This window comes from Saccopteryx leptura, chromosome 1 (genome assembly GCF_036850995.1).
Source record: "Saccopteryx leptura isolate mSacLep1 chromosome 1, mSacLep1_pri_phased_curated, whole genome shotgun sequence".
In the NCBI taxonomy this organism is placed as follows: Eukaryota; Metazoa; Chordata; class Mammalia; order Chiroptera; family Emballonuridae; genus Saccopteryx; species Saccopteryx leptura.
In genome coordinates this window covers 312,971,849-312,984,042 of record NC_089503.1, presented here as the reverse complement: position 1 = coordinate 312,984,042, position 12,194 = coordinate 312,971,849, and the positions used below count along the sequence as shown (strand labels likewise).

At 38.0% G+C, this 12,194-nt stretch overlaps 1 protein-coding gene across 2 annotated transcripts in view; it reads right to left on the bottom strand.

Annotated features, from left to right (window-relative positions):
- Positions 1-12,194, bottom strand: part of EP300 (E1A binding protein p300) — an 88,377-nt gene that overhangs the window by 41,594 nt on the left and 34,589 nt on the right. For both annotated transcript variants that reach the window (XM_066358509.1, XM_066358508.1), the window contains 8 exons: positions 8,306-8,482; positions 7,173-7,434; positions 6,376-6,489; positions 4,634-4,879; positions 4,137-4,230; positions 3,210-3,347; positions 1,625-1,742; positions 182-356 (listed from right to left, as the gene is read on the bottom strand). In XM_066358509.1, coding sequence (XP_066214606.1) covers positions 182-356; positions 1,625-1,742; positions 3,210-3,347; positions 4,137-4,230; positions 4,634-4,879; positions 6,376-6,489; positions 7,173-7,434; positions 8,306-8,482 — 1,324 coding nt within the window. The remainder of the gene's footprint in view (positions 1-181; positions 357-1,624; positions 1,743-3,209; positions 3,348-4,136; positions 4,231-4,633; positions 4,880-6,375; positions 6,490-7,172; positions 7,435-8,305; positions 8,483-12,194) is intronic.

The window sequence follows — 12,194 nt, the reverse complement described above, 5'->3', positions numbered from 1 at the left end:
CCATGCCCAGAAACTTTAAATATACAGTTTAGCTACTACTTTTACTAGAGATTTCTTTTTTTTGCAAAGGCAAAAAAAAGTCATCTGAAAACTCTAGAACAGTTGCATAAATTAATGACTTTGGTGAGGAATCATTTATTACCAAATTTTCTCCAAATCAACTATAACAAAAAACACTTACTAGAAGCCATTCCTGATTGTGGCTGCCCCATGTTAGGCCCTGGGTTCATGGAGACTGGCACCATGCCTGCAGCATTTGGGAGCATGTTTTGTTTTTGTAGTCTAGTCCTTCGTTTTTCTTCAAGTTCTTTCTGGATTTTATAGATCTTCTCAGCTAGCAGGTGGTAGTATTCCGCCTTTTTGAATTTTGGAAATAAAATTGAGATGAGAAAAAAAGAACTACCATTAGGTAACAGAAAAAATGAACTAAGAACAGCTTTTAGCCTCGTTTAAAGAGGTAGGCAGAAACTAAAAAGGGGAAGAACCTAATCAACATTCTCAAATTTATTCCAAACATGAGGTCATTTCAGAATGATCATGTGAAAAGCAGCTTTATTATTGATCTACATAGTAAAGTGTAACCTCTTACAGTCGATTTTCCAAAATATCATGTGCAATTTATAGCCCATGCACAAGTTACGCTACGTTTTTTTTTTGGTTTTTTTTTTTACGCTACGTTTTTTTTTTTGTATTTTTCTGAAGCTGGAAATGGGGAGAGACAGTCAGACAGACTCCCGCATGCAGCCGACAGGGATCCACCCGGCATGCCCACCAGGGGGCGATGCTCTGCCCCTCCGGGGCGTCGCTCTATTGCGACCAGAGCCTCTCTAGTGCCTGGGGCAGAGGCCAAGGAGCCATCCCCAACGCCCGGGCCATCTTCGCTCCAATGGAGCCTCAGCTGCGGGAGGGGAAGAGAGAGACAGAGAGAAGGAGAGGAGGAGGGGTGGAGAAGCAGATGGGCGCTTCTCCTGTGTGCCCTGGCCGGGAATCGAACCCGGGACTTTTGCACGCCAGGCCGACGCTCTACCACTGAGCCAACCGGCCAGGGCCATGCTACGTTTTTAAAAAGTGTCAATGTAGGCCCTGGCCGGGTAGCTCAGCTGGTTCGAGTGTTATCCTGCTATGCCAGGGTTGCAGGTTCTATTCCCAGTCCCAGCACAAAGAAGAAGCGCCCAATGAATGCACAACTAAAGGAACAATTTGATGTTTCTCTCTCTACTATCAATAGATAAATTTTTAAAAAGTGCTAATTTAGGGAAGAAAGTTGAATTGATGTATAGAAACACTAATACTACTTGAAATGAAAATACTAAGCAGCTGATTCATCATATTCCAATGAAAAGAGCACAGAGCTGGAAACAGCTCAACCACTTTCTAAGTTGACAGAAGGACAACCCAGATAAAGTGCCATGTGAGTGCACTGTATTATTAAGAGGAAAAATTTAAAATTCCTGATGATATACTCTAAGAAAATTACTTAAATTGCTGTTATCTTGACTATGCAGTGAGAATAAGACAGGACAGCTAAAGGGTATCTTTCAAAGTACATGTTACAAAGAGGAATAAACTAAGCAACTAGAACAGGTCCATTTCTGACTATATATAGAAAAAAACAGGTGCTCACTCGATTATTTGCAGATTCATACATGTCCCCTTCCACTTTCCGGGCATATGCAACTAGGTTTTCCATCCGTCTGTCTTTTAAAGCAGCAGGATCCGGAGTAGGAAATATGGCTTGAACACTAGAATAGAGAATCCCACCACTGTTACAACATGTCAGCTTTTTGATCTCCCCATAGAAATGTATAGTGCTGTAAACTTTTTCTGATTAGTGTTTTCTCATTTTGTACAATGTACACATTTTAAAATGGTGTGGAATGTGCTCAAATATAAAATACTGACCAAAAATGAAATTGTCTCTGTGACAAATAAAAGGTTTTCCCGACCTGAACATAAGAAATGATTCCATAAACATACTCTCTGGCCCCTCCCTGTATCTCTAATTTGGAGCAAAAAATTATATTATGCAATTTGCATAAAGGAAGTGAGGAAACCTGACCTTTGTTACAGTATCAATTATCAACAGCTTTCAGATCATTCACTCGCCTACATTTATTCAGCCTAGTAAAATAAAACTGAATCATCACTATGAAATCTTAAAAGATCAAAAACAAAGTAAAGGGGTCAGAAATACATTATGGTTCTGCTAAATATATTTTATTTTCTAGCTATTTCCTACAAAATGCTTGGCACTGGTGTTCCTAAAGATTGACAAATGCTGATTTCTAGCTATTAATTTTATAATTTGGTTATCTCATGTACAGTTGTATAGTACTTGAAGGAACCAGGAGAAGAAATAAATGGAAGTTTAGAAGAATACTTGAGATGGTGGGGAAAAAATGCCAGAGGCATATACTAGCTTCTAACATCAACTCAGATGATCGACTCCAAATAATTACTTCTGTTCATTTAATAACAAATATAGATGGGATGAATTAAACCCTTCTATTAAGTGGAGATTTAAAAAAAAAAAAAAAAAAAAAAAAAAAAAAAGACTGCTTTCTCCAAGAATAAAAATGCTGTGTGCTGTCTGAAATCTAAGTTCTGTCATCAGTGAGGCCCAAGCTCTTTATTTCTGATATTGGGCGCATCATGTTTTTCCACTCTATTTGCCTTTTTCCTCTTTATTCTGACAAGCACTAAATAAAACAGTGTTTATGAGTCCAAGTGCCTAGTATATATCAACTTCTTGACAAATAATGCAAACTCTTTCACACAATTATTGGTGTGTGTGCTCTTGGAGGCTCACACACCATCCTACCTGATTGAGCTTATCACCTAATAAAAGCTTTACTAGGGACAACAGATAACTGTTGCCACTGCCATATTCTAATGAGACCTACTTTTTCTTTTAAATTATTAACTTTGTAAAGGTAGTAACACTAAAATGAATAGTTTAATATATTTAATTACTGTCATATCCAGAATAGTTCACACACTTAAAGCTGAGGAGATTTTTAACAAATGATGGTGAAAAAATTGAGAACCACAGACTAGGAAGCAAGAAAGCCACAGGAACAGAAGTATATTAGCAGCAACAGCCAAGCTACAGAAGAATCAACAGTATTCTTCATCTGGTTAAGTGCCTGGCAGATTGAAAGCATGCTGACAGGGTAACTCCTAAGAATAAGATATGCCTACAATCTTACAGTTTGTGAACAAGATGATTTCGAAGATCCTGAGTAATATCTTCATGCCACTGTTTCCGAATTCCAGTACTGGATGGTTGAGCTGCTGTTGGCATAGGACCCAGGGAGGCCACACTGGCATTTTCATTCATTATTGGGCTTTAAAAAGGAGTGGTGAAACAGTTTTTTTTAATGAAGAGGTAAGCAGCAAGATGATCTCATTTAAGCAGAGTTGAAAGTGGTAACTGCAATGGGTCCCATAAACTGTGACAAGTCTAGCTACTACATAAAGAAGTCTGGGGGAAAAGAGTATACATGTGTTTGTGCTTCTGTGAGGCAAAGTGTTAACCTACAACATTTTATTATGGGGAGGGAAGGAAGAAGATTTCGGTTTAGAAAGCTAAGTCTTGTGTTATAAAACTATGCTACCACTTTAAAAGCTTATCCCAGGGAAATCATTGGGCAAAGGACTAATTCTTAACAATGGGATAAAGCAGTGTTTTTCAACTGCAGGTCTGTGGACTGGTCCCCCAGAAATTTTGCGCAGTTCTGTGAAAGAGTTAACTGCCCTTATGGTGAAGATTACAGAACCAATGATCTTAGTTGAATTTGCTTATGCTCAGGATGATTTCAGCTTTAGCAGCCCCCTAAATAATTCTATTTTCACTGGTCCCCAAGTGTAAAAAGGTAAAAAAACCCACCAGGATAGAGTGAACTCATTTTTAAAGTAGCTGCGTACTAGCAACTGCCGAATGTATACCAGATGGTGTAGGTTACCTCAAAAAAATGATATGATTTCAAATAGGTTATAATAAGCCTTAAGTATGGACAAAAATATATTTGTTTTTATTCATCAAGGATATATTATATCAAAGAAACTAAAAAACTGTAAAAATTCTAACAAATGTTTAGAAAACGACACAGAGCACAAACCAAAATAAAACTTACTTTTGAGAATTTATGGCTGAATGCAACATCGAGTCAGAAAGAAGATTAGGTGTTTGAACTCCTACACCTCCATTTACTCCCATAGGACTAGCATCTAGATCAAAACAAAAAACAAGGTAGCTTATTTTAAATGCCACTACTGCCACCACCAACAAAATATAAATTAAAAAAGGAAAAAAAGAATGGAAAGCTATAAAAGTACTAGAAGAAAATATCACAAGAAATGTTTACCCTTTTAAGACTCCAAACTCTGAAGCCATAAAGACATTAGAAATTTGAGCAATAATCACCATAAACAAAGTCAAGAAACAAGTGACAAATCAGGGGCAAAACTACTAGCAGCATATATATAATAATAACTATTAGCAGTATAACCAGCAACACATATACAAAGGCTAATAATACATGAAGTACCCTAAGGAGTTAATCCTACATATTACACGGCATTTAAAGACATAATAAATATTCCATCTGTCACTAGGAGGACACAAACTTACTCATGTTGCTCATGGATCGCATGCCTTGGGGAGACTGTCCGGACTGCTGATTCTGCTGGTTCTTTGCTTGTACCTGGGGCTGTGTCGGCATCTGATTTACTTGATAGGGTAGTCCAAGAGCTGCGTAGGCTCTTTCTATAGAGCTGGGGTCAATCTGACTAACAGTGCTTAGGCTGGGTGTAGACTGTTGACCCACCCCTAGAGAGCTAGTATTTCCAAGTCCAACTGGTGTTCCAGTCAGAATTGCTAGAGAAGGCAAAAGAAAATGGTATTACAGTATTAAAGGTGCTGTCTCTCTCTCTCTCTCACACACACACACACACACACACACACAACTGACATTTCAATGAATTTGAAAAACCAAAAATTTATTGTTTTGTGAAACATCTCACTACATGCATCTTTTCCCCCATTATTTCCTTGAAAAATATTTCCAGATGCAAACTGGCATGAAAAGGCTTTCACCCCAAAATACCCAAAAGCCTTCCTGCAGCTGTATCAATGTTCCCAGCAACAGTATATATATGAATGCCTCAGAAACACACAAATGCCAACACTAGGGAGCAATGTTTCTGCCAATGTGATGGGAGAGATGATACTTCATTTCTTCTTTGAACAGTGAACTTTTTGGTATTTACTCCCTCTAGTGAATTTTCTGATCCTAGTCTAAATTTTCTACTGGGTTTTCCATGATTTCTACATTACTTTATAAAGTTTAATTCCTTTTACACATGCTGCATATATATTTCCAAAATTGTCATTCAATGTTTTGATTTTAGAGCAGAGGTATGGTAGCTGCACTTAAGTCTCTACCTTTGACTTCCCTTTTCTCTAAGAAAAGCATCTCATCATCTCAGGCAAATTTAATTTCCTTTTTTATTCTTTAAGTAATTTATTTCAAAGTATCTACATATTTAGAACACCAATATAGAGGAGTAACTGCTCAATGTTAAAGCAATGATCTTTTAAGTTTTCATAAATTTAAAAATGGAACATAAATTCATCTATCATTTTTATAAAGAATGACTGAGTTTCTGGATTTTATTTTAGGAAATAAGCAGTTCAATTCTAACCTCATTAATATGAAATTAATGAAAAGTGAAAACTAGGTAGCCACAGGAACTTCACATAATCAAATACTCTAAATCAGGGGTAGTCAACCTTTTTATACCTACCGCCTACTTTTGTATCTCTGTTAGTAGTAAAATTTTCTAACTGCCCACTGGTTCCACAGTAACGATGATTTATAAAGTAGGGAAGTAACTTTACTTTATAAAGTTTATAAAGCAGAGTTACAGTAAGTTAAAGCATATAATAATAATTACTTACCAAATACTTTATGTCAGATTTTTACTAAGTTTGGTAGAATAAATCTTTATAAAACAACTTACTCTAGTTAAATCTGTCTTTTTATTTATATTTTGGTTGCTCCGCTACCGCCCACCATGAAAGCTGGAACGCCCACTAGTGGGCGGTAGGGACCAGGTTGACTACCACTGCTCTAAATCCTGCCCTGGGGGCAGGGGAGGGTGTCTAAGAATGCGTTCAGTATAAAAGATTCAAAAGATTTAATCACTGCCCTATCCAGATAGCTCTGCTGGTTAGAGAGCATCATCCCAATATGTAGAAGTTACCAGCTGGATCCCCAGTCGCATTCCTGGTCAGGGCATACAGAAATAGACTGATGTTTTTCTCTCTCTAAAAATCAATAAATTAAAGTTTAAAAAGATTGAATCACTTACACTGTTGATTTCTCTTATCGCCAGCATTTTTAAGGGGGAGACACACAGGACAATCATGCCTTGTACAGTTCTTCCAGTGTGAAATGATTTGTCGAGAAGATGCACAGTGTGCCACTAAAAACGGAAAATTTTTACGTATCAGCTAATTCTGATCACTTGCAAGTGCCACAGATGTTATTCACTCACTTCGTCATCATAACAACCCTAATGGGTAGCTATTAGCACTCACATTTTATAGTTGAGAAAATAGGCAAAACGTGGGTAATTTGCACCAAGTCAAAGTGTACCCAAAGTGGGATTCAAACTCAGGAAGTCTGGCTCCAGGGCCCATATTTTTCACCACCAACCAGTGCAATCTACTGTATTCTAAAAAACAGATTTGCAGTGACTCCACAAATACACAAACTGTATTAAATTGGGTAACACTGTTTTAGTTTTGGGCTTCATGATAGTTAGCAAACCCTCAGTAATTTTTAAAGTATGCTATACTGGGGACATATTAAGAATCATCACAAAGTCTACGGCCATACAACCCTGAACGCGCCCGATCTCGTCTGATCTCGGAAGCTAAGCAGGGTCGGGCCTGGTTAGTACTTGGATGGAAGAATCATCACAAAAAGGAAGTCTTTTAAAACTTTCTTCTCCTACCACATCCATACTCATGTACAAATTGATATTTATTTTAGAATATTGTACAGAGAATAAAGGGGTCTTAAAGCAGAGTTGATCATATTTTCTCTTTTTTCTCTGATGTAAATATTAATTGCTGAGCACGCAAACCCTTTGAGCTCACTCACCTTGGCAAGACTTGCCTGACTGGCAGTGCGTCATGTGGTTTAGGACATTCTTCATTGTGCGACAGTGGGGAAGGTTGCACTGCCTCACCTCCCCATTTGCCTGCTCCCGGCGCTGGCACTTGTGAGCATGCAAAAGGAGCACAAGCTGCTGCTGGATGAGTTTGCGCTTCTCTGGATCAGCCGTGTGGGCTCCAGAACCCATCCCTGGGGCTACTGGAGTCACAAGGCCTGGCTGCTGGACCTGAGGGGCCTGCTGTTGGCCCTAAAAGAGAAAACAATAAGAGATATACTTAATTTTAGGTGTCATAATGTGCTATCTCTTTAATAAATATGAACCTGGATATTTTCAATTAAAACATCTAAGGACAGTCTACTACTATAAGCCAGACTCCATTTCTTGACATAGGAGATTCCAAAATAAATAAATGATGGTCCTACCATTGAGAAGTTCAATTTAATAAGAAAACAAAGTACTTATATTACACCAAATGTATAATCAAATAACGTATAATATAGAGCAAGCAACAGAAAGAAGAGAACATGGTAAACTCGAGTGGGACAGGGAAAAGCAAGAAATCTGTATTAAAGAGCCCGTCCAAGTAAGGTTGTGAAGAACAAAGTAGCTTCTTGCGAAGCAGGATCTTTTAGGTGAGTGAATAATTAACTTTTAGGAAGTCTGGAAGAAATTTCGTTTTTCCAATAAAGAAGTAAACATTTCTGGGGACAAAGATGCCATGTTTTATTAATCTTTTTATCTCTACTGCCTCAATTTCTAGAGTATCAAATATAGGCATTCAATAAATATATGATACAATGTAAAAGACTAAGACGAAGAAAAATGTTCCACTTTTTTATTCTATAGACATGCTCATAAGCAGAAACTGCATACTATAGCAGACACCCAAAACTTTCATTTTAGTGACGCCAATCACACCTATTTGAACCACCACCCGTACTGATCAATGCCACAAGTGACAAAATATCATGTGAACTGTAAGGAGGGCATAAACCTCCTCAAACACATGGGCCACCCATTATAAGGCAGTGTGTATAGTAGAAGAGATGCAAGTTTAACATAATTTTTTCTTAAAATTCCAGGCTAAAGATAATTTTGTAGATAGATTACTACCCACCATGTTAGGCATTCCTCCACCAGGAACTGCCTTTTTGTCCATTGCAAATGGAGATAAACTATTTGGTAGCACAGACTTCGTCTGAATCTGGAGGCCAAGGCCACTGGCTCCAATCTGCTGTCCAGAATTCTGAGTGTATGGTGAACCATAAGGATTAGGGTTGTTCATCATTCCCATCTAAAAATAAGAAACAGAAAACAATTAAATCTTATATCCCACATTAACATTACTATTCCCTTTTCTTTTCCACTTCCTAAATTACAAAGAAAAATTTAAAGATAATTCTCTGCATGTATGAACTGACTGTAAAGTATGCTCATGAAAGTGCAGTTTTAAGATTAAGATTTAAGCCTGACCAGGAGGTGGCACATTGGCTAGAGCGTCGGACTGGGATGAGTTGGACCCAGGTTCGAGACCCCAAGGTCGCCACCTTGAGTGTGGGCTCATCTGGTTTGAGCAAAAAAAAAAAAAAAAAAAAAAAAAGCTCACCAGCTTGAGCAAGGGGTTACTCAGTCTACTGAAGGCCCACGGTCAAGGCACATATTTAGAAAGCAATCAATGAACAACTAAGGTGTCGCAAAGAAAAACTGATGATTGATGCTTCTCATCTCTCTCCATTCCTGTCTCTCTGTCCCTACCTATCCCTCTCTCTGACTCTGTCTCTATTAAAAAGAGAAAAAAAATTTAAGGGCCTCAGGTATAGTAAATTTACAGAACTATTTTCTATAAACATTTGAGATGAATGTGCTTTAGGAAAACTTATAAGCATCTTCATTTAGCTTTTCCTGTTAAGCAAGGTTATTATTCATCTCTAGTTTTAATGCATTAAATGCAGCTTTATTTATTGATTTTGGAGGGGGCGTGGGAAGTATCACTTGTAGTTATTTCATTCAGTTGTTCACTGACTGCTTGTCGTATGTGACTTGACCAGGAAACCCAGGGTTTCGAACCAGCAACCTCAGCATTCCAGGCTGACACTTTATGTACTGCATCACCACAGATCAGTCAAATGCACTTTCATTTAAAGCACAAGTATAGGGCTCAATGAATTCAACTCAGTAACTCATCTAATCCCTACGTATGTTAGTTTTAATTATGTCAAAGTATTTGAATGCTTATTCCAGGCATTTTGGTTTATATAAAAGATAGAAAACTGGTAGATAGGGGCATATGTCCTTATTTTACTTAGGAACATGATGGCACAGCGATTTTTAAATTTTTTGTATCTGAATCCTTTATACAGAGCACATAAACTCAAGAGTCCACACCATTTCTTGCTTTCTTAAACCTTGCTTCTATATTCATTAAATCACCTGCTTGGCTCTTGGAAGTAATTTCATTTTCTTTGCAACTCCTATGTACTTTAAAAGGAAGCCCTCACCCTCCCTCAGCAACCCCCCCCCCGTATTTATATAAGTCCATCTGGAGCCATCATACTATATAACGATTAATATAAATGGTATTAATTATTCAAAAACCATTTTGCTGGTAACAATGATGCAAGCAACTTACAATTCTATTCTTGCACGTAAGATCCCACTGTAAATCAATTAATGCCTAAGGACACTACAGTTATTGCCCAATTAAAAGGAATTATACCATATTTTTATCCTCAGTCAGATCCAATTCTTTGAGTGTCCTTTAAATTCTACCTCTACACTCTTACCCTCCAAATCCTTTCCATATATTCATGCCCACTACCACTGTCTTAATTCTGGTCCCCCTTCACAGCCAATGCAGACTGTGTCCAATAGCTTTTCTTGCCTTCTGTACTCACTTATTTAATTTATGAGGAGACAACATGGTATACCAGAGCCTTCATGGTGTGCATAAGGCCTGACTACTTCTCCATGGTATCCCTATTCTCCATATCCATTAACTTGCAAATCTGAGGGCATAATGCTTCTTAAATCTCAAGTAGGCTCTGTCTGGTTTTCTCAGTGGATAAAGCATTGGCCCAGCTTGTGGATGTCTCGGGTTCAATTCCCAGTCAGGGCACACATGAGAAGCACCATTTGCTTCTCTTCCTCTCTCGCAGCCAGTGGCTCAACTGGTTTGAATGTCAGCCCCAGGCGTTGGGGATAGCTCAGTAGATTTGAGCACCATCCCCAGACTGGGGAGGAGGGGTTGTCAAGTGGATCTCAATTGGGGTGCATGCAGGAGTCTATCTCCCCTCCTCTCACTTAAAAACAAATAAAAACAAAAACCCCTCAAGTATTGGCCTTCAGCTTTTCCTTTTCCCTAAAACTAGGCAGTGGTGTATCTTTCTCTCCCATTTGACTCCTGAGCTATAAAGGAAATAAAATAGTCAAGTTCACAAAGAAGCAGTCAAATTTTCATTTTTTTGTTGCTTACTCAGTTTGTATAACTGTAACTAAGAAGCAGCTACAGATTCTATTCATCCTTTAAGATACATTTCAAGCCCTGGCTGGGTTGCTCAGTGAACAGAGTATTCCCGCCTGCTGAGGTTATGGGTAAAATTCCCCATCAGGGCATGTATGAGAAGCAACTATTGAGTGTACAACTAAATCAGGGCTCGGGAACCTTTTTGCCAAGAGAGCCATGAACGCCACATATTTTAAAATGTAATTCCGTGAGAGCCATACAATGACCCATGTGCCTTACGCATTATCCAAGAAAAATTTGGTGTTGTCCCGGAGGACAGCTGTGATTGGTTCCAGCCACCTGCAACCATGAACATGAGCGGTAGGAAATGAATGGATTGTAATACATGAGAATGTTTTATATTTTTAACATTATTTTTTTATTATTAAAGATTTGTCTGCGAGCCAGTGCAGCCATCAAAAGAGCCACATCTGGCTCCTGAGCCATAGGTTCCCGACCCCTGAACTAAATGGAACGAGTTAATGTTTCTCTGTCTCTTTCTCTCCCTTTCCCACAAGCCATCCCCCTTCTTCTTTCTTTTCCCCCTCTTCTCTGTCAAATCAATGGGGGAAAAAGATACATTTCAAAAGTTAGCCCCTGTGTGAAGTATCTATTGTCCTAAACAGTAAAAGTGCTTTCTTTCTACCCTGATATACATGTTCATGCCTTTATTTATAATACAATACAGGTGATAAAATAATGTGTTAAAATGCATACCTCTATTCTCAGACCACACACAGAAGGGAAAGAACCATAGTTAATTTATCTTTGTAGAACCATCACCCTAAACCTGATTGACAAGAGCTCATTAACTCAGGAAAACAGAAATGATAAAAGTCATAAAACAAATTGCATGAACCTCTGGAAATAAAGTTCAGGTCTTTAAATCATATGCAGTATCTATGCTATGCAAAATTATATGAATAGGACATCTTGGATCAGTTCAAAGGTTTGCCTATCAGGGATAGGCAAGATAATAAAGAAAAAAATTTTAAGTACATTTACATTTTCCAGATGAGATTAAAGACTAGGAATTAAGTAACTTGCCTAGTGTTCTAATGACAAAAGAGAACGAGACTGAGGGAAGTGGCATGTTCGGGTAGAAGCAAGAAAGAACGGGGCAGCCTAAATAGAAAGCATCCAGAGTAAAAAACTTATAGATTTAATCTCCAATAATTTCATAAGTACATCTGGCCAGTAAGATTATAGAGACAATCAAATGTAGAAATAGGCTTTAATCAATCAAGTACAGATTTCTTTTGGTTGAGCCAAATGTGACTGCAAGTTCTGCTGCAACATATGCTTTTAAAGTTCTAATATTCATACTCTCATATAGTTCCAATATATGCATACTTACACTTGGGGGAGGTATATTTCACTTAATTTTGTTTCTTACTAGCATGGAAATTCGTAAGATATAAAATGAAAGCAATTCTATCACAGAACCTGCATGACAGGCCATAAAAGACCAAGAGACAGTAAGTTATACTTTTAAGTTTACTAT